This window comes from Bombus vosnesenskii, unplaced genomic scaffold, assembly GCF_011952255.1.
Source record: "Bombus vosnesenskii isolate JDL3184/JDL3185 unplaced genomic scaffold, Bvos_JDL3184-5_v1.1 scf7180000013305, whole genome shotgun sequence".
NCBI lineage: Eukaryota > Metazoa > Arthropoda > Insecta > Hymenoptera > Apidae > Bombus > Bombus vosnesenskii.
The window spans coordinates 2,338,613-2,365,544 of record NW_022882954.1 but is presented as its reverse complement, the minus strand read 5'-3'; the positions used below and the strand labels follow the sequence as shown (position 1 = coordinate 2,365,544).

The 26,932-nt window shown below is 27.2% G+C and overlaps 9 protein-coding genes across 26 annotated transcripts; 5 read left to right on the top strand and 4 right to left on the bottom strand.

Moving 5' to 3' along the window:
* Positions 1-52: 52 nt before the first annotated feature.
* Positions 53-2,334, bottom strand: LOC117234478 (serine/threonine-protein kinase RIO1). 3 transcript variants are annotated; one of them, XM_033495739.1, is made up of 5 exons: positions 2,234-2,334; positions 1,050-2,074; positions 757-968; positions 373-657; positions 53-293 (listed from the first exon to the last, which is right to left on the bottom strand). In XM_033495739.1, the coding sequence occupies exons 2-5, from the start codon at positions 2,065-2,067 to the stop codon at positions 192-194; spliced, it is 1,617 nt and encodes a 538-aa protein (XP_033351630.1). In that variant the 5' UTR covers positions 2,068-2,074; positions 2,234-2,334; the 3' UTR covers positions 53-191. The 3 variants fall into 3 exon arrangements, with proteins under 3 accessions (XP_033351630.1, XP_033351628.1, XP_033351629.1); XM_033495737.1 differs by having other exon boundaries at positions 2,151-2,235; XM_033495738.1 differs by lacking the exon at positions 2,234-2,334 and adding an exon at positions 2,156-2,199.
* On the top strand, positions 2,124-6,224 carry LOC117234477 (dystrotelin-like). Of its 2 annotated transcripts, none has more exons than XM_033495736.1 (11): positions 2,124-2,142; positions 3,050-3,179; positions 3,311-3,518; positions 3,626-3,869; positions 3,933-4,044; positions 4,130-4,296; positions 4,590-4,702; positions 4,782-5,004; positions 5,082-5,406; positions 5,520-5,819; positions 5,889-6,224. In XM_033495736.1, the coding sequence occupies exons 2-11, from the start codon at positions 3,080-3,082 to the stop codon at positions 6,008-6,010; spliced, it is 1,914 nt and encodes a 637-aa protein (XP_033351627.1). In that variant the 5' UTR covers positions 2,124-2,142; positions 3,050-3,079; the 3' UTR covers positions 6,011-6,224. The 2 variants fall into 2 exon arrangements, with proteins under 2 accessions (XP_033351627.1, XP_033351626.1); XM_033495735.1 differs by lacking the exon at positions 2,124-2,142 and adding an exon at positions 2,406-2,538.
* A 161-nt stretch (positions 6,225-6,385) lies between these two features.
* Positions 6,386-8,831, bottom strand: LOC117234489 (glycerophosphodiester phosphodiesterase 1). 6 transcript variants are annotated; one of them, XM_033495768.1, is made up of 6 exons: positions 8,773-8,831; positions 7,874-8,454; positions 7,420-7,595; positions 7,135-7,336; positions 6,822-7,051; positions 6,386-6,698 (listed from the first exon to the last, which is right to left on the bottom strand). In XM_033495768.1, the coding sequence occupies exons 2-6, from the start codon at positions 8,207-8,209 to the stop codon at positions 6,557-6,559; spliced, it is 1,086 nt and encodes a 361-aa protein (XP_033351659.1). In that variant the 5' UTR covers positions 8,210-8,454; positions 8,773-8,831; the 3' UTR covers positions 6,386-6,556. The 6 variants fall into 6 exon arrangements, with proteins under 6 accessions (XP_033351659.1, XP_033351661.1, XP_033351655.1 ...); XM_033495770.1 differs by lacking the exon at positions 8,773-8,831 and adding an exon at positions 8,740-8,757; XM_033495764.1 differs by lacking the exon at positions 8,773-8,831 and adding an exon at positions 8,594-8,750.
* On the top strand, positions 8,814-10,683 carry LOC117234490 (40-kDa huntingtin-associated protein-like). 2 transcript variants are annotated; one of them, XM_033495772.1, is made up of 8 exons: positions 8,814-8,899; positions 9,159-9,295; positions 9,392-9,438; positions 9,510-9,712; positions 9,792-9,993; positions 10,056-10,158; positions 10,243-10,361; positions 10,435-10,683. In XM_033495772.1, the coding sequence occupies exons 2-8, from the start codon at positions 9,237-9,239 to the stop codon at positions 10,602-10,604; spliced, it is 903 nt and encodes a 300-aa protein (XP_033351663.1). In that variant the 5' UTR covers positions 8,814-8,899; positions 9,159-9,236; the 3' UTR covers positions 10,605-10,683. The 2 variants fall into 2 exon arrangements, with proteins under 2 accessions (XP_033351663.1, XP_033351662.1); XM_033495771.1 differs by having other exon boundaries at positions 8,826-9,050.
* Positions 10,684-10,815: 132 nt separating this feature from the next.
* On the top strand, positions 10,816-13,870 carry LOC117234488 (UDP-glucose 4-epimerase-like). Of its 7 annotated transcripts, none has more exons than XM_033495761.1 (7): positions 10,816-11,081; positions 12,266-12,512; positions 12,594-12,707; positions 12,789-12,965; positions 13,076-13,256; positions 13,345-13,626; positions 13,698-13,870. In XM_033495761.1, the coding sequence occupies exons 2-7, from the start codon at positions 12,267-12,269 to the stop codon at positions 13,790-13,792; spliced, it is 1,095 nt and encodes a 364-aa protein (XP_033351652.1). In that variant the 5' UTR covers positions 10,816-11,081; position 12,266; the 3' UTR covers positions 13,793-13,870. The 7 variants fall into 7 exon arrangements, with proteins under 7 accessions (XP_033351652.1, XP_033351651.1, XP_033351650.1 ...); XM_033495760.1 differs by having other exon boundaries at positions 12,263-12,512; XM_033495759.1 differs by having other exon boundaries at positions 10,816-11,166.
* Position 13,871: 1 nt separating this feature from the next.
* Positions 13,872-15,764, bottom strand: LOC117234487 (N(6)-adenine-specific DNA methyltransferase METTL4). Its single transcript, XM_033495755.1, has 5 exons — positions 15,368-15,764; positions 14,921-15,285; positions 14,424-14,598; positions 14,166-14,337; positions 13,872-14,088 (listed from the first exon to the last, which is right to left on the bottom strand). Exons 1-5 carry the CDS (start codon positions 15,620-15,622, stop codon positions 13,898-13,900), a joined length of 1,158 nt encoding a protein of 385 aa, XP_033351646.1. The 5' UTR covers positions 15,623-15,764; the 3' UTR covers positions 13,872-13,897.
* A 214-nt stretch (positions 15,765-15,978) lies between these two features.
* Positions 15,979-18,495, top strand: LOC117234480 (lariat debranching enzyme). 2 transcript variants are annotated; one of them, XM_033495743.1, is made up of 6 exons: positions 15,979-16,217; positions 16,330-16,621; positions 16,785-16,885; positions 16,969-17,526; positions 18,023-18,243; positions 18,320-18,491. In XM_033495743.1, the coding sequence occupies exons 1-6, from the start codon at positions 16,021-16,023 to the stop codon at positions 18,400-18,402; spliced, it is 1,452 nt and encodes a 483-aa protein (XP_033351634.1). In that variant the 5' UTR covers positions 15,979-16,020; the 3' UTR covers positions 18,403-18,491. The 2 variants fall into 2 exon arrangements, with proteins under 2 accessions (XP_033351634.1, XP_033351635.1); XM_033495744.1 differs by having other exon boundaries at positions 16,164-16,255; positions 18,320-18,495.
* A 200-nt stretch (positions 18,496-18,695) lies between these two features.
* LOC117234499 (uncharacterized protein C16orf52 homolog A) lies at positions 18,696-19,753 on the top strand. Of its 2 annotated transcripts, none has more exons than XM_033495789.1 (3): positions 18,696-19,033; positions 19,183-19,395; positions 19,471-19,753. In XM_033495789.1, exons 1-3 carry the CDS (start codon positions 18,931-18,933, stop codon positions 19,656-19,658), a joined length of 504 nt encoding a protein of 167 aa, XP_033351680.1. In that variant the 5' UTR covers positions 18,696-18,930; the 3' UTR covers positions 19,659-19,753. The 2 variants fall into 2 exon arrangements, with proteins under 2 accessions (XP_033351680.1, XP_033351679.1); XM_033495788.1 differs by having other exon boundaries at positions 19,459-19,753.
* Positions 19,754-20,726: 973 nt separating this feature from the next.
* On the bottom strand, positions 20,727-25,598 carry LOC117234472 (ubiquitin carboxyl-terminal hydrolase 10-A). The gene is made up of 9 exons (XM_033495714.1): positions 25,569-25,598; positions 24,789-24,975; positions 23,351-24,703; positions 23,072-23,270; positions 22,699-22,948; positions 22,532-22,618; positions 22,286-22,450; positions 21,983-22,211; positions 20,727-21,902 (listed from the first exon to the last, which is right to left on the bottom strand). Exons 1-9 carry the CDS (start codon positions 25,596-25,598, stop codon positions 21,616-21,618), a joined length of 2,787 nt encoding a protein of 928 aa, XP_033351605.1. The 3' UTR covers positions 20,727-21,615.
* Positions 25,599-26,932: the final 1,334 nt, after the last annotated feature.

The following is a 26,932-nucleotide window of genomic DNA, read 5'->3' as shown; positions in this document are numbered from 1 at the left end:
TACATTATACAATAGGGTAATATATTACAAAGGATGCAGTATGTATACTAAATTTTAGTAAATAGGAAAACATATTTTTATTATCTTTTTCTAATTTTTGAAGGTAAATATGTAAGAAATTAATGTTTACTTTCATGTTATGTCTTCGTATTTTGAATTTCTTAAAATGTTTTTCAATAATACTTTAACTATTATTTTTTTTTTAAGACTTTTTCTTTCCTCTTTTTTACATGTTTTTTTATTTTAGTTTTTCTCTTTTCAGCTTGCTGTTCTTTTACTGCCTTTTTCCGTGCCTTTAATCAAATATATATCATTATATATTATGTTTCATATAACCACATGTAAATATATTATAAAAGACAATTGTATTACCTTTTTACTGTCTGGACTCTCATGCCGAGGTCGAGCCGAGTTAACAAATTTTGTTTCGTTTTCCATTACATCTTCTTCTTCACTACTTTCATTTTCAGAATCATCAATATCTCCAGATAAATCATCTTTCTCTTCCATGTTATTTGTTTTCTTTAAATCTTTACTAAGAATTTCAGGAGTGTTAATAGGTTTGGATAAGTCTGATTTTAAACCAACAAGAGTTTTATATATCAAATCCTCTTTTCCAGATTTAGCAAGATTGATATCACGTTCAATATCAATTACCTAAACATTACATTAAAATACATATACCTACAATTTGATATACATATACCTAAATATATATGCAAATAACTATATATTTATGTTCCTACAATATATTACCTGACTTAGGTTTTGAGGAATATAAGCTTGCTTAAACACTTGTTCTTCTATTTGTTGTTTAGGATCATCATCTTGTTCTTCCTGTTGTGTCATTTGTTCTGATATTGCGTCTAAATACTTATCCATATTTTCTTCAGTTATTGTTGGATCTGTTATAAAGTCAAATAATGTTTTTACAGGCATCACACCTACATCGTTCTTCTTAAAAAATTCTACAAAAATATTAATTTATTTCAAAATTTTTATAAAACATCTCAGTAATATCATTATAAGAAGTTCTCATTCTCACCTACCAGTGATATTTGTACAATCTTTTCTAAGAAACTCAAGTGCCATAGGATGATCATGCTCAACTGCTTGTGACACATCTATTATTACAATAGATCCATCATGATATAACATATTATATTCACTTAAATCAGCATGAACAAGTTTGCATTTATTATATAATCTCCACATTGTTTCAACACATTCTCTGTATAATTTCCTTGGTTTAGAAGCAGTGAGAACAACATCTTTCAATTTTGGTGATGGCCAACCATTAGTACCTATGAAGCCCATTAATAGAACATGACTACATAGTAAAATTGGTTTTGGAGCATTTATTTCTCCCTGGCGAAGACGAGTTAAATTTCTAATTTCTTTCTCTGCCCATGTCCGCACCATCTTTCGCGGATTATGACGACAATATCCATGACGAAAACGAAATTCTCCTGTAACGTATTTGTCTCTATCTTTAAATTGCAAAATTGATGTTTTATATATTTTTATTGCAACTTCTACTCCTGTTTTTGATGTTGCATGATAAACATTAGCTTCCTTCCCAGTTGAAATACATCCATTAATTTCAGCAATTATACCCCGATTTAAAAGTTTGAACAATATCATTCTTGTACGAGGATCTAAAACTTGTTCAACAGTTGCGCGATCGTGTTTGTCTTTGGTTCTAAATCTATCTTTTTCTGCACGTTTATCATTTTCCATAAGAAGATTTGTTGCATGTCCTGGTAAAGTTGGGCCTTCATATCTTTCAATGTTAATTTTATTAGCATAGCGACGAAATAATTTATCTGATGGTTGATAATTTGTAATCTTATTGGAAACATTTTGTGCATTAATACGTTGTGTCTGAATATTTTTGGTAATATTTTTTGAACCAGCTTTACTTTGATTTCTGTCCCAAATAAAATCATTACTTTCTAAATCATCATTATAGTTTTCATTATCTTCTTCTTTTTCACTGTTTGAAATATGCAATTCGTGCATACCTTTGGATAATTGACAATTAAATAACGGTTGACCTTCACACATTTCCGAACTGTAACAAAATTAAGATCGATATTTTACATAAGTTATTACAGAGAATATAATCAATTGATATATTCTGTAAGTACTTTGCCTCGATTTTATAAATATTACTAAATTCATTCTCTTGAGTATATTTATGCATGGTAAAATTTTATTTCTCTATACTTACTTTATTTTAAAGGACAGCAAATATGTAACAAATAGAATACGATGATTACGTTTTTGTACAATTTGACATAAGATAGGTTACATACACAACATAGGTTACTAATATTAAGGCGCATTTAAAATAATATAAGTGGTAGCAGAAGAAATTACTAACACAAATTCAGTTAGGTTTAGTCCAGGTGCTTTAAATCAGCTATCTTTAAAACTATGCTCTCTATAGTCTTTATTATTCATGATTAATTTGTGAGAATATTTTGTTTACATGTACCATTATTTAAATTATAAAGTTGCGAGGGATGAAAGGAAGTAAGACATTAATTATAACTTTTTATTTAAGAATGACTGTATTTATCGTAATAATTGAACAATATAACGCAATAAAGATACTTATAATGCAATATAATCAAATATTAAAAGTTCTCATGTTTCTGAGATATCAAATTTTTAAAATATAAATAAAGTATCATTATATCTTTTACTGCTTTTAGTAATTGAATATGTTATGATATTAAAATTTATAAATTATAATTTTGTTTAAAATTTGTAGTATCATAAATGATATAATAATTTTTTCAGATTTCATAAATTCATACTTGTTTATAAAAATATTTCGTAGTATGACTGTTGTCATTAAAAATATTATTCTAGTGGTAAAAAAGTATAATAATTTCATATTTTCATTAATTATTGACATAATCTTTAATAATCGTAAAGATATATGAAACAAATATTAAACATCAACTAATTGTTTTATGATATAAGTTTTAGTATTAGTAAAATCTAAAATTTCATAATAATTTATTTTTTCTTCTTATAGGTAATCTGTTACTATTTTAAATATTTAAAGATGCAAAATATTATACAATCTATAGAGCAATGTAATGTTATCCGTTATACATCTTATAGAACTGCAGCAAAAATGCAAATTTTACATAAAGAACTTAATAGTAAGTTTAATATAAATATATTCCCATATTGAGTGCTTATTATATTTAGATTAGTTTCACACTACTAGAGTAATTATTTTTTTGTTATATTTATATTCAATTATATTCAAAGATATATATATCTTTTATAGTGCAGTATGTTCAACTAGAATTAATTGCTGGAGTCTTTGAACGCCACAGACTTTCAATTACAGAAAATTGTGTAAATTTAGACCCAAGTGAAATTGAAGATGTTCTTTCTGATATTTATTTTGCAGCATGCAAAGAAAATAATACCAATTTTGATATTGATCTTGTAACAAAACTGGCATTGAATTATATTTTAACTACATACGACAAGTATGTTATTCTATATACTACTATCAATATATTACTATCTAAATTTGCTAATTAGAATTGAAATAATAAATAATGTTTTACTACCATAAATATTATAAATATTATAGACAATGTGCTAGGACTGTTTCTGTATTTTCTGTGAAAGTTGCTTTAATACTAATTAGTTCTGGGAAACTACAAGAGAAATACGGATATCTTTATCAACAATTAGCTGATCATAATGCATGCTTATCCAAAGCTAGCTTACATACATTGTTGATGAATATTTGTAAAATTACGGAAATGCTTGGAGAAAGTGCAGCATATGGACCTCAAAATATTCAATCGCATATTGATAAGTGTTTTTCAAAGGTATAATTGAATAATGTTTTGAATACATTTGAGCTGTACATAACTTATAATATTTTATAATAGTCTCAAGGATGTCTTGGAGTTACTGAATCAGAGTTTGCAACGTGGATTATGCAAGAACCTCCCTTGTTTGTTTGGATAACAACATTTAATCGCATAAAGTCTGCAGAAAAGAGTATGCACATTTTATATTTTAAAATATTTAATGCTATACTTTAGGAAAATGAAATGGACATAATAGATATTGTTCTTTATTTCAGTCATACATAATGTTAGATGCTCATATTGTAAAACAACTCCAATCCAGGGACCACGTTATACATGTTTAAAATGTGCAACATATCACCAATGTCAACACTGTTTCTTATATGACAAAATATCTGGAAAGCATAAATTGAAGCATCCAGTTCGTGAATTTTGTACCAAGGTACAATTTATAAAATTCAAGCCTTCTGTTATGAGTTATTTCTTCATGTTTCAATATGAAGATATGTTTCAATGTTTCGCCAGCATTACACTTAGCTTCATCAGAGGTCAAATACGCTGATGTTGCAATCTTAGTAAAACGTTGGAACATGTCTTTTATAAAAATACAGCTTATATACAGAAGTCTTTATTTTAAAAATTGTATGATATTAGGCTATAAAAGTCTCAAATCTCTGATTATGTTAATATATTTAATTATCTTCGTATAAAATGTCATGCACAATGTTTTTTCAGACTTCTAATCGAGAATTAACAAAATTAGTTATTGAATTAATAAGAAACAAATTAAGATTATGTCCTGCTAGATCCATCGAGTTAAATATTGATGATCAAATCCCACATTTAAGGTTGTAGTCTGAGACAATATTACTATATATAAATATATTTTATAAATTCCATATCTTTCTTTTTAAATATCTGTTATAGTAATGAAATAACACATACGGATTGTGAATCAGTAAGAAGTACAATGAAAAGACGAGTTTTAAATGATCCCCAAAAAGAACTACAAAGTATAATTACTCATTTGGAAGAAGAAAATAAACAATTACAAATTGAGCTACTTGATATACAGGGTACTAAAGCGGAAAGACTTCAGCGTCATAGAGTTACAATCGAATCGCAATTACAACGTCTAAAGCTATTAAAAGTATATTGTCATTTAATAAATGATATTACTATTGAGATCTAATGGAATAACACGAATGTTTCTTTAATTTTTTACAGAAATGTTTGTTTACTGATAGAATTTGTATGCCTCGAGTAATTAATTATATGCAAAGTACACCAATGGTTCCGCCTCTTCCATCAAGATTAACACCTTTGCCTATAAATTTTGAATTGAGTCCAATTATTCGACAAGAAAATGTAGAACAAATTTCAAATGTGAATGATACAGATATATTACAACCAAATGATTTTAATCCAACTGGAGATTATATCAATAAACAAAATCACGATGTTATTATTGATTCTGTAGAAGCATCTACAAGCTTAGGATTCAGTAATGTATTGGAACCTACTCAAATAGAATTAAGTACATGGATCGGAGGTATGTTGTATTATTGTTTTATCATATTTCGAAAAATGGAATATCTTGTAAAACACTAAATGATTTGCAACTTTATTTATTTATGTATATTTAATTTAATTTCTCATTATTAGGTACAAAGAAATTAGAAATGAACCCATCCGATAGTGGTTTTTCTCAATGGTTGGGTTCTAACAATTCGGATAGTAAAGAAGAAAAATATCCAATGAAGACTATGACAACTAACACTGAAAATGAATCGTCTTTACCAATATCTGATTCTCTTATAGGTATTCACAGAGATAATACACCATCATCTTTACAAAGACCTGATAAACATTCACAACATAGTAGTTTGCAAAATATTCAAGGCGATCTAAATGACATACTAGATAGATTACAGAATATGGTTACAGATGATCGTTTACTTGACGGTAAATTATTATACTATAAATAATACATACTACTTTATATCAATATTTTTACATAAATGTTTGCTTTAGATTCCTATGTTGCTAGTGACAATTGCAAATTGAAACGTGCTACCACAGAAATGGAAGATTTATTAACGGGACTTATTCAAGGTATGGAATCCCGCAAAAGTAAGCTTACTACTATTGTGTAGTAAATTTATTAATTACAATTATTATTCTCTGAAATTTCATCGTAAATAATTACACAATATATATTTCCGTCCATAATTATTAAGTAATTATAAGGTGTTATAATAATAAATTATAAGGTGGTTAATTATAATAAAATATGTAGTGTAAATGTAATATTTAAAAATAATGTACAATTATGGCAACATTAAAGTAACTTTTTACAAAAATTAAAAATGTGTGAATCCTCAGTTTTTAAATATTATGATATACATCTTTTTAAGTCTACTTTAAATGTAAATTTTAAAAGTGTGAGACAAGCATACAAAATAAATGTATATGTCAAAAGAGTAGTATGTTGACTAATAAAAACTTTTCTCAGAAAATTTCGTTTATTCTTTTCTTTTTCCTAATTTACTTAACAAAATAAACATTAATTTTCTTACAAAAAAGATATAAATAAGATTCATCATTTTGATGAATAGACTAGATTATTATTTAATGTAGTGATAATATGTCAGTAGTATAAAATATGCTCATTTAGGACATATAGAATATATGATATATTATTACATATCTTTTTCACCTAACAATGTATCTGTCAAATATGTAACTTTAAATAGTCGGGAAAAATGTAATTTCTCTGATGGTAGGTTCACCGTCCATGCCATTATACGAATATCACGATTATACCATTTTCTTATAATATACCTAAAATAGATATATATGTATATATATATATATATATGAATATGAGTAGAATATTGTGTTTTCTACAATAACTACACATAATTACTTAATATGATGTTTGGAACTGAATATCTAAATACATACTGATTCAGTACATCTTTATGCAATAATAGAGTAGATACACCCACGATATAATATATAAAACAGTGGAACATCCATGCATAAATATGGTCGAATAAGCAAACTGCTATATGTTTAAATGGATTGTTATATTTTGTTGGACCTGGACCATCTGAACCTGAATATGACACTCTTGAAAAATAATGTGGTCTCCATGCAAGACCTGCTACAATTCGAGGTTCCTTTCTTCTAATCTGTAATAACAAAGTTATTATTTGACATACCCATGATCAATAACAGTCATTTTGATATTATTCTTTTTAACATATGTTTTTACCATATATACAATAATAGGATTAAAACTGGATACAATTGCTCTTTGATACAACTTTGGATACTTTTTATATGTATCTAAAATTACTTGCACAATCTCCATTCTTGATTCTTTTATATCAATAATTATTCTTTGTTCATTTGATAAACATGTTTCTATAGCCTCACAAAGTAATGGAATTTTTTCACCTTCAATAAATTTATCTCTGTAATACATAAAAAGAAATTGCATTTAAATATAATTTTAATAACATTTTTATAATAGAAGAATATATAATGTTTTATTTACTTAAGTGGATGATTATGGGCAATATCTAATTGTTTTAATTGATCCCAAGTCATATCCTTAACATTACCAGTTTTTCCAGTAACTCTATCAATTGTTAAATCATGAAATATTATGGGCACATTATCTTTTGTAAGACATAAATCAAGTTCAACAGCAGTACATCCTCTTTCTTTGCTCTATAAAATATTTTACAACTGATCAATGTCTTATATATAATTTAATTTATAAAAGATAAACTAAAAAATGTATTGTTTTCACTAAAGTAATAAATTTTTTGTTAGTAACTACTATATTAGTATTCATGTTTACATCATAAAATAGTATATAAAATTGTTTTTGTTATAAGGTATCTAATATTTCAAAGTAGTTAATAAAAAACAAATGAATTTGTTATCTTTTACTGGAACAATTGTCTAATGAAAAACAAAAACCATTATTATATATAAGATTTTACATTACGAAAGGCTGTTAAGCTGTTCTCAGGAAAATCATATCCTCCACCACGATGAGCCACCACTCGCATGCAATATTGTTCTCCATTACCATGATCTTTGGACATGGTATTATCTTTTTTCAATGAAAGAGGATTTACACCAAGCACTTCTTGCACAATGTTTAAATTTGGTGGTGGAATCCTGGCTATTTTTAGTCCAACTGCGATAATGAGAGAACCCCAAACAATCCATGGTATGCAAAAGTTATAAAAAACATTTATCAAGATACTCCAAGTAACTTGTAAAGATATCCATAATAAAGCACTGTTCAAAATTAGTTCAATAATTCCATGCATCCTTTAGAGAAACCTTTAGTCTTGTTAACGTTTTTTAAAAGAAAATGTGAGTTATTAACTCTACGCATACAAAAACTTCAACTATGATATTGCTGTATAGCACACTTTATTACTTGGAAATGTAATTTTGCACATTCTTGTCGACACTCTCTAAACTTCTTAATATATATAGCTATGTCTGATAACGTTTGTTTACATTACAGTATCAATGTTGAACAGATATATAATTTAATATCTTTATGTCCCTGAAACATTAAACATTTCTTTAATGACATGTATCTTAAACGTAATTAAATCTTAAATACCAAATACTATTTGATTGTTTAGAAACTGTTAATTATAATTATATTCTATCAATTTTATTGTACTTTATAATGTAATTACGGCAAACGTTGTTGACAATTACTAAGTTCGTCTTGTTAAACATTTCTAAGTAACGCAAAATTTAATTTGAATTGTAACTAATTATAAATATTGTCATAATACCAAAATTAAGTTTATGTGAAAGGTACTTATCAAACAATATTAACTTTTTTGTATAATAAAAATACATAAATGCGTACGTAACGTATAGTCACGCATTGGCGCTACTAATGGTTCACTATATGCAAGTATGTATCTACTACACCGTCAATCGTCACCATCTAAACCAAGGTTCACTACAAACTACATCTACAACCAATTAATAAAATATGTACACATAGGATGACTAAACAAGTACATTTATAATAGCAAAATTAATTTAATATTTTATATAATTTGATTTACAATTAATACATATAAATTTATTAATTACATATTATTTAATTCGGAAAATAAAGATATGATTAAGTAATACCAGGTAATATTGAATGAAATGGAAGCAATTTAGTTACTTAATATAATATTTTACATTTAGTATCATATATCGAAAAATTATTGTGTATAAAAAGAGATGTTTATTGTTTAGAGTAAGTATATAAATAAACAAAGAATGTACAAATAAAAGTTAATCAGGAAAACGGTACATTTAAATCAAAGAAAAATAATGGGGGATTCATTAGACTTTTTAACAAAGTATCATAATATATCTAACAAACTTAGGAAGTAAGTATTTTGTTATCCATATTATTACTTTTATAGAATGATCTAGTCTTTCCTATAATAAAATCATTATTATAATTATTAATAATTTAATTTTAGACGGTTTTTAAGAAAACCAAATGTTGCTGAAGCAAGTGATCAATTTGGTATGTTACATGGAAATTTTATGATGTGTAAAAGGATGATAATTTTATTAATATTTTACATTATTATTTAGGGACATTAGCAATTGAATGTGAACAAAAGGAGTTATGGCAATATGCAGGTTTATGTTTATTAGATGCTGCCAGGTGTCAAGAAACACTAGAGAATATCTTTTCCGAATTAAATTATTTAATAAAAGCTGGTCGAGAATTTCTTGTGGCTGATAAGAAAGACAAGGATATAGGATGCCCTTCTATAGGACAGGAAAATACACAGGTTTATTAGTTTTGCAACTTAAATTAACAATTAGCAGTATAAGTGTATTAAATATTAAAGTTACAATTTTTTATGTTAGGCATCAATAAGTTGTTTTGGTCATGCTTTAGCACGTTGCCATAATCAACCAGGATTCAATACCATGTCAGCTGGATTAGCACTAGAGCTAGCATTAGCCTTAGGTTCTACTCCAGCTGGTATACAACAATTACGTAAAGCTATTGATATTTTTCCAACTATAAAAGCTATTAATACATTAGTATCATATCATATTAAACAAGGTAAATATTTATTAAAACAATTATAATCAGCTATAACAATTAAATACCAAATATTTGATCAGGTGATTATGTATCTGCTTTACAAATTCTAAATGATTTTGTTGAATTTGTTGAGAGTTATATTAATGCTGGTGCAAGAGGCAATTATAGTGTTATATTACACAGGTATTAGATACAATTTGAAATAATATTTTTTGGAATGTTTGCAAAATAATGAATTCATTATTTAGTAATTGTATTAATACATAGGTGTGAGGTAACTAGAGTGCTTTTATTACTTATACTTCAACCATCACCACAAAGACTAGCACCTTCTCTAGCACAGGTGTTGGAAAAATATGCATGGGTAGAAGAAAGTACGAATAATGGCAAGTGTTCTAATATCCTCCTTTTTCAATCATTTAAATAACTACAAGCTGACTAATAAAAAATAAATTACAGATTTTAATATGTGTGAAGACGAATTATTATTGTTACAATCATTAGTATTAGCATGTCAGTCACATGATTATCAAGCATTGTTGGAACTAGAAGGTGAATTGTGGACTTATTTAAATGCTGAACAAAAGGAGTTATTACATAAGTTAATCCAAGTTTTAACAATACAATAAATGGATATTGTTACATTTCATATATGTATATGAATGATTAAGGAATTTATTAAATTTGTAAATGACATTTTTTATTTAATTTTATAGTTATTTTTATTTAAGTAATCCCTTCCAAAAATTTAATTTCATTGAAATATTCACGATGAAAACTATTGTTACCTAATTACATTATATTTTAATGAATCAATCTGTTAAAAATTGTCTGATGATGTAAGCAGTAACTGTGTAGCTTGTATATGACCCATCATTCCCCCCATTCTCGTAAAGGAGGTAGGTGAATAGGTGAGCAGTATCTGTGTGAAAGGAAGAACTTGTTGCTGAAAGCAAGGACTTCAGAGGGTCGAACTGTGTAGTGTGCATATTTCTGTATATGTACGATAATTCGTACGATAGTATTGTAAAAGAGGGGATGTCTCGCGTTCCACGAACATACTAAACTCTACTTTCTTATATCCGAAGAGGAGGCAAGTCGTCAAGGTAGAGTCAGTGATTACGCGGCGTGTCCACAGATCTTTCTATATTGGTTTGACGTATTCATTATTTATAATTTTACTTTACTGAGGTAATAATTAATATTTTTAAAATTACAGTGTACCTTTATGTACCTTTATCTCGTTTTTAATTTGATAAAAGTATTTATTTTTTATATTTGAATATTAGTTCGGAACATATACTTTATACAATTTTTATATCTTGATCTATAATATAAGGTAAAAGAAAATGTTGTTATATATTTTGTACACATAATACATTGCAGAATAAACATTTTATGTAATTATTAATATTATAAACTAAATATAAAAAAAGTTCTTCTCGTGTGTTCATTATGCTTAAATTTCATATACGAAAATGATATTTTTAAGAATATTTCTTATTTTTATATTTCATTTATGTATGTAAAAAATAATAATACAGAATCGAATTTTCTTTATCCGTATTTCTATTGTGTAAATTAATGTAATGTTAATGTAATGTGTTGGAAGCGTCTGATTCTATACAGTACCGTTAAATTCAACAGTTGAATTCTGAATATTTACTATCTTTACCCAGTGATTAACAAAACTAATACCTTTTTATTCGTTTTAGAATAAATTTTTTGCTTTTTTTCATATTTTATAAAGTATCTTTTAGATATGGTAAATGAAATATTTATTCTGAGTCAAATATGTTCAATTTAATAAAAGCAGATGAAACAAATTAATTATTTTCAATTTTATGTTAATTGAATTAATATTTATAATTTGATGCTAATTATATATATATATATATATATATCTCATTGTAATTGTATCATTGTAGTAATTTATCGTATATTTTAATGACCTTGAACTCAGTTCGATACAGTTGAATGCCCGAAACACTGTGTATGTACTTCGCCTAGCGCATTACAAGCTATCAACATGTACATATATATATTTACTACTTTCGTTTGCATAAATCTAGTTTATGAAATATATAAAATGAAAATACTTAAATTGAATACAGATATTATTACGTGATTGTAGAAAAAGATCATAATTACGCATAATGGTTCAGTTTGACAAATTTTTTAACACAATTAATAACTTACAGATTTAAGCATAATAATTTTTATAGAGTTATTGTAAGATGTTTAAGAAAACATATACTGTATTATTTTTATAATGATTTTTTAATAGGAGCATGGCCAAAGATTGGAGAACTATTTTCGTAACCGGAGGAGCTGGTTACATAGGAAGTCACTGTATTGTCGAACTTTTGGAGAGTGGATATGATGTGGTTGCAATAGATAATTTTGCTAATAGTGTTACTGAAAGTAGCGGTGAATCCGCAGCTCTTAAAAGAGTGGAACAAATTACAGGGAAGAAAGTTACATTTTACAATTGCGATCTCATCGATCGTGACAAACTTGAAACAGTTTTTAAAAAGGTACGAAATATAACGTAAGAAAAGAATTACCTTAAATATTTTTATAATATTTTTAAAATCATGTTATATCTTAAATTTTAGCACAAAATAGATTGTGTAATTCATTTTGCGGCAATAAAGGCGGTTGGTGAATCAATGCAAATTCCACTTCATTATTATCGGAATAATATTATCGGTGCCATCAATTTGTTAGAGGTAAAATGTAATTGAGTAAGTCTTTATGTGCGTAATGTTCTTCACATTATAAAAAAGGAATAAACTTAATCTTTTTACAAGGTAATGAAAGCTGCTGGGTGTTTCCAATTAGTGTTTAGCAGTTCTTGTACCGTGTACGGAGAACCAAACGTCCTTCCAATTACGGAAGAACACCCAACGGGAAATATTACAAATGTATATGGTAGAACAAAATACTTTATTGAAGAAATGCTTAAAGATATATCGAGAGCTGAAAAGGTGCATTTTAAATAATTCGAAAATATCAGAAAAATTAATCTATTTAAAATTTTACTAGCAATCAAAATTTTGAGCAAAATATATATAAAATTTTGATTTTTATTTAACAGAATTGGAATATCATTTCTCTAAGATACTTTAACCCAGTAGGTGCTCATCAAAGTGGTTTGATTGGAGAAGATCCTACAAAGTCATTTACAAATTTAATGCCTTATATAGCACAAGTAGCTTTAAGACATAAACCTGAACTTATCATTTTTGGTGGTGATTATCCTACAAAAGATGGTACAGGTACAAATAAATATTTTATTTTCTCTTATGCAATATTAAAGGCATATATTGTTTAAAGTAAAAAATTTCGAAAATATATATTTTATAGGTATACGTGATTATATTCACGTCATGGATTTAGCTGCTGGTCATGTAGCAGCTTTAAATGCTTTACACAAGCGACATTTGAGGCTAAAAATTTATAATTTAGGTACTGGTAAAGGTGTATCTGTACTTGAATTGATTAAAATTTTTGAGAATGTCACAGGAACAACAGTGCCATATGTTATAAAAGACAGAAGAGAGGGTGATATTGTTTCTATGTATGCCAATACAGATTTAGCAGAAAAAGAATTAGAATGGAGGACTAAATTTAATGTCGAACGGATGTGTAAGTGAAATAACATTTCCACTATATTTTCATATTAAATAAGATTTCTTTCTAAGTACTTTTTGATATAGGTGAGGATTTCTGGAGGTGGCAAACAATGAATCCACATGGTTATCGTAATTCAGTAAAAAATGGTATTAGCGAGCATGTAAATGGCACTTTATAATACTGTTACTTCATTGTTATTAAAGCATGACTAATTTATGATAATAAAATAAGTGCAATAAAGAAAACAATAGTATTGCAATATTTTTTCTTTTCTAATTTAATACTAATTAATCAATTTATTTACAGCTGTGTTAGTGTTGTTTTGAGTTTCTTTTGTTTCTTCTATCATTGTATATAACGATAAGTGTTGAAACTTCAATACTTCAAGACCCCAACTTGTCCATTTAGGAAGTAAGTATCTAGCAAATATTTCTAAACACTTTGGTTCATTTGGAAGATATTCTCTCATAACTTCTATAATTTAAAATAATATTTTTATCTACCTTCATTAATTTTTTCAACATAAATTGTTATTGACATATAATTTTTACCTGTAAGTGGTGGTTTATGGGAATGTACAGCACTTGGTACACTTATTAGTAGTTTACCACTAGGAATGTTTATTTCATTTCCATTTACTACAGATCCCAGAACTAGTAATTCATAAGGTTGCTTACCAGGAGCAGAATTAAAATTACATATTGTATTTCCTCCTTGAGTAATCTAAAATATAAGTGGAGTGAAGCGTAATTTATAATATAACTGACACTTTTAATAATTTGTAAAATTTGGCTACATTATATACTTACTTTAACCCAATACCATTTTGCTCTGTATGTAACTCCCCATGATGGAAATATGTCATTAAAGATGCTATGTAGATGACTTGGAGCATTAGTGCACCATATTGCTACAAGCCCATTTGAACATAATAATTTGCCAATTGGTATCTTAGTCAACTCTTCATTGTACATCATTTTATAGCTGTTTAACAAAGAAAAATATAAGACATAATTTGCACATTATATAAAATATTGTTTTTGCAGCAAATTGCTATTAAGAATTAAAATATTTTTACTTATAAAAAATACAATTGATTAATGTAACAAAAATAAAATCTATCATCAGTACTATTCAACATGAGTTTCTTTTTATGATGATAAGTTGCATCTAAAATCTTATTTACCCATATGCTCACAAAATTGAGAACAAGAAAAACTTATACTATTATCAAAGTACTTGTTCTCATTAAATTGTTCAGAGAGCTTTCTTTTATAATGGCTTATATTGAACCATACAAGATCACCTAGCTTCTGAATATTTGTTTTTTTTCCTTCTTATAGACTTGTTCCACCAAGGAGGATCCAACAATATAAAATCATATTGGTTGTTTAGGCCCAGCTTGTTTGCAATGTCTCTTACATCATAGCAATAAAATTTACATTTTTGAGGGAAAACATATCTCTTCTCCTTTAATTCTGACGTAATAGCTATATCCATATCATTGCACCCATAAAAATTTTCCTCTTCATTGCAAAATGTATCCTGATAAAATTTTTGTGATGCCAACCGTGCTGCTTCATTATTATCAGATAATATATTAGTAGAAATTAATCCCTCTGTTTTTACAATTGAAATTATTTTGCTAAATGTTTTCTTGATATAATTTATCTACAAAATAGATTATTATAATGACTATAACTATTTTGTTTAATGATTAAACTACTAAACTCCTTGTTTTTTTATTACATACTTCTTTTAAATCTGCGTCTGGCAAAAGTTTTGATCGCTTTCTTTTTCTACTTTTACTTTGTAATGAAATTCCTTCTTGTTGTTCAGATTGAGTTGTTTGATTTTGTCGTAAGTATTGAGAATTTATTTCAAATAAAATTTCATCAAAAATTAGTTTACACGGTGTGTTATTATTTTTTACGTTTGTATAAATATTATTAAGAAATTTTAAATGAGATATTATCCATCCTTCTTCAGTAGAAAAAATTAAACTCATAATTGATATAAATGCACCACACTACGCATTAAACATAACTATATATCTTCAATTTATTGGTTCTAATTTTCTTATTTTCTTACGTATAAGCAGCAACCATTCAATGTATGTATTTCGATTCTATGTCTTATGTACTTTATGTTTAAACAAACTTCATGGTAGTATCGTACCATGGATGTTGAAATACAAAAATGTCTACATAGGTTAGATTAGATTACATGATTACTCTGTCTGCTTATTTTAATGCTTTGAAATCTTTTATCAATTTTAATTATATAATTAAGTGAGAAATATATGAATGTGTCATTTACCACATCGAGAACTATCATAATACATAAGAAATATATATAATATATAATATATAATAAGAATTGAATGAAGGATATTTAGAAAGAAAGATGAGAATTGCTGTAGAAGGTTGTGCACACGGCGAATTGGATATTATTTACGAGACTATCCAAGAAATAGAAAAAGTTAGTGGGAAAAAAATAGATTTACTTATTTGTTGTGGAGATTTCCAAGCAACAAGAAATTTGAGTGATTTAAAATGTATGGCAATATCTGATAAATATAAAGACATGCGTACCTTTTATAAGTGAGTTGCCAACCCAATATGTTATTAAAATTGAAACGGTTAGATAAATTGAATTATCTTTTTATCTGTCATGTTATTTAAGAAGCCCTTAAGAACCTTACAAATTTTATAGATATTATTCTGGTGAGAAAGTTGCTCCTGTGTTAACAATATTTATTGGGGGAAATCATGAAGCTTCCAATTATCTTCAAGAACTACCATATGGTGGTTGGGTAGCTCCTAATATTTATTATTTAGGATATGCCAGTGTAATAACAATAGGTGGTATTAGAATTGCAGGATTATCAGGTATATATAAAAGTCAACATTGGATGCAGGGACATCATGAAAAACCACCATATACTGAAAACACGATAAGAAGTGTATATCATATCAGAAATTTAGAGATATTTAGATTAAAACAGGTAATACATTGATAATACCTACTTTTTCATATTTTGGACATAGATTTTATAAAAGTAACATAAGAACAACTTTTTCGTTAATCATATTATTTTTTATTTTGTTATTTATTATTGTTCTATGTTCATTATTATTCATTTTGTTTATGATTTGTATCATTTACAGCTTACTGGTAATATTGATATTTTCTTGTCACATGATTGGCCATCAGGCATAACTAAATATGGAAATGAAAATGTTTTATTAAAAGAAAAACCTTTTTTCAAGTAAGATAATAAAAGCCACTTATGTAAAATATATCAATTTTTGAATATATGAGTGTTTGCAATATATTATTGTTTTATTGTAGAAATGATATCAAGAATAATGTGCTTGGTAGTCCACCAAGTATGGAACTTTTGGAACATCATTATCCAAAGTATTGGTTTTCTGCTCACTTACACTGTAAATTTGCAGCTCTTGTTACTGAAAAAGGAGGAACAAGAGTAACTAAATTTCTAGCTCTAGATAAATGTCTCCCAAAAAGAAAATTTCTTCAAGTACTTGAAATTAAACATAATTCAGATTTACCACTGAAATTACATTATGACTTAGAATGGTTAACAATATTATATTTAACAAATCATTTATTAAGTGTCAAAAGTGGAATTCACTATATGCCTGGACAATATGGTAATACTAGATGGGTATTTACACCAACCGTAGAAGAGAAAGCAATGGTTTTAAAAAAATTTAACTGTAATTTAGAAATTCCATTGAATTTTACACAAACTGTAAAATCATATAATCCTGATTGTACAGGTGTGTCAGTGGTATCACCACAATTGCTACTAAATAGTCAAACAACCCAATTTTGTGATACTTTGGGTATTGACGATCCATCTGTTTTACTACTATTAATACAAAAGTAAGTAATACAAAAGAACTCTGAAGGCTTTACTATAGTATCTGGACTGCAATTATTCGGCTGGAATGATACTTTTTAAGGTTGTTGAAGCCGAAAATGGGGATCGTTTTTCGCGAAAGCGAAGCATAGAAAATTGTGCTCAGCTTTTTTTGTGTGACGAATTCGTGGTTTTTAACGTGACCTTTTTTAAAATTTATTTCTCTGTATACATTTGAATCGTGAGTATTGAATTAGGTCTGGATTATTATTTATTTTCTGGTCGTCGTAAGGCAACAGTTTAGACGGATTTTTATAATTAAGATCTTTGTCGGTCAAATATAATAAGCATGAATCTTTAAAGCTGTTCATTTCCGCGATAAATGATCCTCATTTTCGGCTTTAGCGATTTGAAATATCTACTGAAAGATACATTCAGCCAAAAATTTTACAACCCAGATTCTGTAGTAAATCCGAATTGAAATCAAACAAATCATTAATAATGAAAACATATATCTAGCTCCCACGAAATTTCTATTTCCTTTGATGAAGATAATGTTTTAAGTTCTACATTTGATGGAAGATTAGCTAGTGACTCATTTAATCGGACATCGCCATTAAATTTATCTCCAAAAAGCAATAGTGAAGAGCAAGAATCAGAAATAAGTAGCAGTAAGGATACAACAAATGAAAGTCTTAACAATTTATCATCAGCAGTAAATCATGATTGTACAGGTGATGGTGAGTGATGTATTACTATTTAATTATAATGTCTTCACCATTCTTTATGTAGTAAGACACATTATTTATTTTGCAGGTGATAATCATTTCATACAGATTGAACCAAATTGTAAGAAATTTAAACGTCGAAATTATTCTATATATTCGAATACACTTTAACTGGAAATTAAGGTATTTTATAGTTAAATTTGGAATATTTTAATTTCATGAGACACAATGTTGTATAGGAAAATTTTAATAAATTATGTAATAAAAATGGGTACATGATTATGTATTTTATTTTTTGTAAAAAATCGTGTTTTTACTTGTGTAAAAATAATATATATTAATTATATTAATTTTGTTATTTAATAAATATACATTAATTCACTGTTTGTATTTTTTTTTTTGTACCTTTTTATATTATTTTAATAATATAAGATATGTACTTACTTTTATATATATATATACATACATACATACACATAGGTACATATGTATGTACTATTAAGTGTGTATTACATGTCACGAGTGTTTAGGTTAGAAAACTGTGTACTTCCGAACGAAGTGACATCAATAGCATAATAAAACAAACCTCGAAATAAAATTACTTTTGTCCCAATTATTAGAAAATAACGTTTTGACATCAATGATACTAACTATTTTTAGTAACTTAAAGTAAAATTATTTAATTATTATTAATACAAAATGGATAAGTTAACAATTATTTCGGGAACATTATTTTTTGCTGCCGATATATTTGCAATTGTCAGTCTGGCTATGCCTGATTGGATTATTACTGATGTTGGTGGTGAGTGATTAGAAATTATATTTTTCTTTTATTTATTTCTTAGTAATTACATGGTTTTAATGGTATAATGTAAGAAATTTTATTATTTATATAATGTAATATATATGTATTTAAGTATAAGTTCTTTTCACAAAGTAAAATTTTTTTAGGAGATACAAGATTAGGACTAATGTGGTCATGTATGACTTTATATAATAGACCTCCAGTTTGTTACAGTTCAAATTTGGAACCAGAATGGTTTATGGCTCTTATTTGTATTTTTGTTGGCTGCATTTTAATAACAGCCACTATAATATTATTAGCTACTTCTCATTGGGATCGTAATGTTATTTCCTATGCAAGATGGGTAGGATTTACAGCTAGTAAGTGCAATTAATAATGTTAATTACCTTTTAAAAATGAATTTTTTACATAAAAAATATAAGATTTTATTTTAGTGGTGCTGTTTTGCTTAGCAGCTGTTATATTTCCAATGGGTTTTCACATTGATGAGATTGGTGGACAACCATATCAGTTACCAAATTCACATCAAGTTGGCATTTCTTATATACTTTTTGTTTTAGCTTTGTGGATAACAGTAATTTCAGAATTATTTGCTGGTAAAGTTTGTCTCCCACATTTTTAGCATATATCATTTCCTCAATATATTTTTTATATCTGTATGATATTGTTCGTAGCTATTGCATATTCTGTAGGATTTAAAGCTACATGATATATTATGAGATGCAACAAAACTGTTAAATATTAAGGGTCTTATTTATAATTAGAATAAAGATAGAATATAAATAATTAGAATAAATATTTGTTATTATATAACTAGAATGAAAAGACCTGTTATTATATACAATCAAATATTATATATAACTGAAATATTATATAACTGAGAACTATTAGAAATAAGTAATTAATAGTAAGTTTATTAATTAATAAGTATTAAACAATCTTTTGTACTCTTTATTTATTAAAATATATTATATGGTTGTAATTTTTTCACGAATTTTAAATGTCACAGTGCTATGATAAAAAAAAGTAATTATAATATGTGTAATCAAGTGTCAATATTTGAAATAAAAAATATCTTTTAGTAAATGATAATCAAGTTTTGATAACATATATACATATTTTTATTAATTTTTATAAATCTTAAATATACATTTTAATATATATATATATATAATATATATATATATATTTTTTTACATCTTCATAGGAAGTATTATTTTACTAAAAGTATTTCTTATCTACATTATGTGAGAAATAGAATTTAAATAAGATGTTTTGCAATGGGAATTTTGTTGCTTTATCAACAGATTATATTCATATATGAATATCAATATATTTATAAACTAGAAAGAATTAAAAAAGACTTGCGAAGAATGATGTGAAACAGGAGAGTAAAACCGTACACACACTAGCCCAAAGCAAAACAAAACATTTAACACATTACCTACATAAAATCAATTAAGTATACAGTAATTTTTATACTTTTAACATATTTCGTTGATAAGTATCTTGAAATTGTTAGAGTATTTTTATAATAACGATACGAATACAACCAAATTTGTAGTCATTAAATTAATTCATTCACTAAACTTATTACAAAAAATAGAAAATGTATTCTGTTACATGTATTAACATGTATAAAATGGCAATACATGAATATATTTGTATTTCTTTTTTTTGTTTTGTTTTGTTTTTTTTTTTTTTTAAAGAATTGTAATTAAAGACACAAGTTTGACACATACAAGGTAGTTTTGTACACAAATTTCATGTTTATACAATCTTCTTCACTGATAACGTTAGTATTCCATCTTACCAATTATTTTGTTTTGTTCAAAATCTCTATTTTTTACTTTTTCCAAATATTTATTTTAATAATATGGCATAAAGAAATATTATCACGAAATACATATGTATTTTGAATGGGTATTCAATTATCTTTTTTTTAAATTATAAAATAGCTATCAAACTAATATATGCTAAAAATAATTGGCAGGTTGGAATATTATAAGGGCGCAGGAAGGTTATATACAAAAATAACTTAAGGCATAAGATGTATCTTTCTTCAGACATATATAAAATTTGCATTTCATAGAAATTTTGTCATTAAAGTAGAAAAACCTTTCTCTATTTTTGCCTTCTTTTCTACAAGATTATTATGTATATCCTTTTCTTATACATTGTATATTCATAATCAGAGTATGAAGGATATGTACAAGAGATCATGACATTTAATATTTTGATAAAATGTAATGTGTAAGCGCTTATTAACTTCAATAGAACTATGAATGCCAAAATCAAAACTCTTCTTTAACTTCAACTTCAACTATTATTTATTTCGCGTACCAAGAAAACTATGCATAAAACTTGTAACAACATTCTTAGTACAAATGTTTCATGGAAGTACAGCATATTGAAAAGAAATACTTTTCTATTTTTTTATGATATTGGTTAATAAACATTCTCTGTACTTAGATACAAATATCAACAAGAACCACAAACCTGTAAAATCTATTCTTTCAAGTTGCCTCTTTAGGCTCAGAATATAGATTTATTTATATTCATAATTAATGCTTTTTGCTTTAACGTGCTTTACCACTATTTGACTGGTTATTCCCAATAGTGTCACATCGTCGATAATATAATAAATATGGAACTCTTGGAGGTGTAGGTTTTAATACATTACTTTCAGAAACACCTTTTAATGAACTATCATCATACCTGACCCATCCACCATATCCCACATGAAAAGCATCTGTAACATAATGACCTTTTGTTGCCTCTTTGCCATCATGGTAAGTAACAGCAAACAGTTTATAATGCTTTTGCTTAGGATTTAGTTTCTTTATAGCATTTGGCGAGAGGAATTCTGTAACAGATGAATTTGATAATTTAATTGATTTGAATTTTATAAATTTAATGAAAAGAATTAATAAATTGTCTACTAACTGCTATCCAACTTTAAATCAATTGGAAATTCCACACTTTTCACAATTTTTGAGCAACCATCGAGTTTATAGTCAAACCATTTTAGATGTAATATAAGAATGACAGGTAATTCTTCTAAAGTAACTTGCTTCCAAGCTTCTATCTGTTGTTTTGTTTTGCTGCATGTCATCCCTTCCAACTGATCTTTCCCAACAAGAATTTCGAGAGCACCTTTCACGGATTCTGCTTTCTAAAAGTAAAACATTGTATTAATATATTATTGTATTGCAATATTATATTGGATTTCTTTATGAGTATTAGTACTTCAATATCAAGTTGTAACGTAAAAAAGGGTTGGACATTGTCTGTCGGCTGTTCTCCTGCTCGTGATACTCTAGATCTCAATTGCCCACGAAATATATCGGATAATGGTGTTCTTCCAAATTCGGTACACCGTGTAATAGATCCTTTATTCTTTGGACCCATAACCTACAATCCAAATCTTGGTATTAATACCTTTCTTCGATAATTAATTGTTAAATTATTTAGTTGAAATATGTTGTATTTTACCTTCCATTCTTCTTCTCCATTGTTATAAGTTATATTATTTTCAATATTATTTGTTACGTTTTGATCGTTATTTACTAGTTTTATAAGCTGGAATAAAGAAATAATATTATCCATATTATGCTATCAAAATTCACATTAAGACGAATGTTAATTAAGATCATACATACTTCAAGCATTTCGTCATTGATACCATTCAGAAGGCACGAGAGAAATTCTTCTGCGTCTTCTTGCCGCCCTTCCACAGAAAATACGCCCGCAGCTGACGTATTTTTTAACATTGTATATACGTAAAATGGTTCAAAGGCCACTCCACTTTGTATATCTACTATTGAATCTTCCCCTCGTTTATTTGCTCGATCTTTCCTGGCTAGTCGAGCACCATCTGATAAAGGTGTAAACTCATGTACAAATTTGATCCTGCATAAAAAATAATTAAACATTTTAGGGAACATTATCGAAATGACATAATATGCGCTAAATTTAATGTACAGAAATATTACATTTACATTAGATATCCTAATAAATTTCATTTTCACTTACATATTATCAATAAGTGGAGTGGAAGACATTTTATTGGAACTTTTAGAATGTGGTAGTGCCATTAAAAGATTGTAAAAAGGTGGACAAGCAAGCAAAGCTTGTAATATGCTATTAATATAACAATAATTACTACGGTTTGTCAATCCTCTAGGTAATAAACTCACAGTTTGCTTATCCATCTGATAACTTAATAAGAATTCTAGAAGAAGAAATTAAAGATATATTAGATGTATTTAGATCAGAAAATATTTAAAATAAATAAATTTGAGCAATATTTACCACCCATACGAAAGGCAATAGGATCATTATAATGATTCTGTAATGATTCTGCTTGAGAATTTTTACTTTCATTTCGTATATTAGATGAAATATTTTCATTTGTAAATAGTATTGTACTGCTAGGTTGATCTTTCTCCGTTGAAACTTGTGATGTTATATTATTCTCTGTGATTGGCAGAGGATTAATACGCGCTGTTGGTTTGTAATTTGACAAATTCTGTTGTGCTTCTGCACTTCCTTTTTTTAAAATACTAGCCCAAGATATGCTAGATAAAGCTGGGGATGGTGTAGCAGGTACAATTATTGGAGTATTTGCTGCATTAGAAGAGTTGCTTGGGGTTTTAATAATAATTTCATCTTGCCCATTTTTCCTAGAAATATCTTCCTTATGTGCTTCATTTTCAATTTTACAAATTGGTTTTGATAATGTTTTAACAACAGTAGTTTTAATACTAGAAACAGTTTCATTCTTATATTCTTTATCAGTTTCTCCATTTTGTTTCACTTCAATACTGCTATTAATATTCACGCATGGTACATCATTTTTTTCTGCTCCATTGCATTTTTCATTTACAGTAGATACAATGTTATGCTCTATTTTAACATTAACGGGTGGTACTTTCCCATTTGTGTTTGAATTTTTCCTATTGGCAGTATTTTCATCTACATTATCGGTACATTGTTCTACCTTACTGTTATTTACAGTTATAACTGTAGTGACTATATTGGTCTGTGAAGAATTATCCTCTTCAGTTACTTGATGAAAAGGTTGCTTAACTGGTGTGTAAAGATTCTGTACTCGTTTCTCATGAGACTTTGTAGCTTGTACTTTAGTACATTCTTGGGTAGGTTGAGAAAGCATAGGTGGTGCTTGTCGAACACATCTTATATTTCCTGAAGGATGATGATATGGAGGATATCCATAAGCAGGTTGCGTATGAGGATGTGTATTTGTATGTGTATGAATATTTGGCTGATATATAGCTAGTGGAGGATAATGAACATGACCAGAGAATTGTTGCTGTTGTGTTTGATCTGGATACATAACAACAAAAGATAATGGTGGATGGAATTGGCCCTGCTCTCCCATATATCCTGATTGCATTTCATTTGTAGGATTTATTCCACGATTGAAATTATCTCTTCTTATTCCTCTTCCTCGGTTGTTCCTTCTATTACTTTCCCTGTTACAACTAACATCATGAATTTCATTTCCAAGATTATATCCAGGATGAGAATAAGTCATAGCAGGCATAAATGGCTGTATATGAGCATCTGTTGGAACAGGATAAATTGGTCCCTGCCAATCACTACACATTATTTGTTGTGTATACGAGGGTTGTGGTGGCATTGCTAAATGAATGACAAAGTTCAATATAATACACAAATAAATATAAGATATATACAATCTGAATAAATAAGTAAATAAAAGAATTACCATTATGATACCATTGATTATGAACTTGTGCAATTTCTGTTATAGAAGCATTGACGTCATTACCAGATTCAACTGTGTCCCATGGCAATTTCAAGGTGTCATTAGCGACATTGGATTTTAAAATACCTATTAAATGATTCTTATCATTGTCATTTAAATCATGTAAATCTAAGAATTGGAAATCAAGCTGAAATAAAATAAGATATTAATTAAAACTTAATATCTTAATATCACAAGAAATAATATTGAAATAAAATGTATTAAAATAATCTATGTAATATTGTTTATGGCGAAGCATTGCATATCATATAATTTATTTATATTACACAAAAACGAATTACGTATAATATTCAGAAATAATTTCAGGTCAATCAATAATCAGTTACTAAAATTAGTTCACACACACAATTATTTTGTTCTCTTTGTTAATTAAACAATTATTAATATACATTAATTTCAAGGAATTTACAAAATATTACAAAAATACATGTATATATGTATAAAGGAATGATAATCAATTTAAACTAATATAACTTAATATAACAGTAATATAATATTGTATAATAATAAATATACCTTTCCTACAATTACACGATATCGCAACATTCTATTATGTAAATGATATATTTCTTTAGTTACAATTTTGTGATCAATAATAGTTTCAATTTTATCTTCTAACCATAAACCTAACCTCAAATCCCATAACAATAAAAAAATCATTGAGAATAACATTAATTCTATGTTTTAAGTAATCAAAATTTTTATTAATAAATATCATACCTCATTTCGAATATCCATCCTTAAATCCATATAGCGTATAAAACATTAAAAATAATACCAGCAGAGAAACATGAGGCTTCAATGATTTGTGTCGGCAGCAAAAAGGATCGACGCTGATATTAGTAATTTTGTTTTCTATTTGTATGGAAATTATATAAAAAGTGTATTCAATTACAAAAACACAGTATTTGTATTATTTCTATGCAACAATAAAATGAGGAAGGCGAATGATAAACTATTAACAAATTACACAGTATGAATGATCATATTTCGGCAGTTATATGGCTAAAATGGCCCAAGCACGTTGCTTCACTATTATTTCTTTTGTTCACAAGATTGGTGTCGCCACTCGTCACTATCATTACTAGTGTTTTGCAGGAATATCTACCGAAACAGACTTTCCCGCTTTCTTGTTCCCTCCCTTTTTATATTGGTCAACGTGAGAAATCAAGACATCTAGTTACCTTGGAAATTTGCATTATTTTATAAATTTCACTTTATTTCAGTTTGTTCTGTTTCTATAAAGTCTAGAACTATGTATGTCATACCTGTAAGATTGTATTGAAATGTGTTTTAATTTTCTAACTATTTTTTTTGTACAAAATATAAGTTGGACATATCTCAAGATGTAATTTATTTTCTTCAAGCATATGCAATGTTAAACAAATGTTTGGTAAGTGAGAAAATTATTTAGTGTAACTTTTGCTCGTTCAGAACAGTTAACTTTATCCTAGTAGTACGAAAGAAGATTAATATTCTTAGATCTTTAAATTAAAAGCAAAGCAGGAAGTAAAAAGATTCCCCTTTGTTAAGTTCCAAATTTGAATTCAAATTCAAATTTACAAATTCAGTTACTAAAGATTCTTGCCTGAACTTGTTATTAACGACTTTGGAGATAAAATCATTTATTCAGTTAGAACGTGACGAAATTAAAAAAAATTGAGAGCATAGTATCTTCTATTCAAAATGACCATTTTATATAATCAATAATTTATTCATTCAGTTTGTATAAAAGTGAGTACAAATGCATATGTACATACTATCATTGGTGAGGCACAGAACATTTTCCATTACGAACATAATTTAATTGTTAATGAACATTATTTTAAATATGTTTTCTACTCATCAATTTAATTATGATCACGTTACAACTATTTGATTACTGACTAATTATTGGTTATATGATGCTTATTTGACCAGGTTAAATTAGCACGCGCCTATATGGGAAAAACGAGCGTTTCTATTGGCCCAGAATATTGTAAAGTCAAATCGGGCGTCCCTATTGGTGGAAAATATTGTAAAGTTTAATCGAGCATTCTCATTGGCGTAGAAGATTGTGAAGTCCTCACCACTGTTAATTTAAA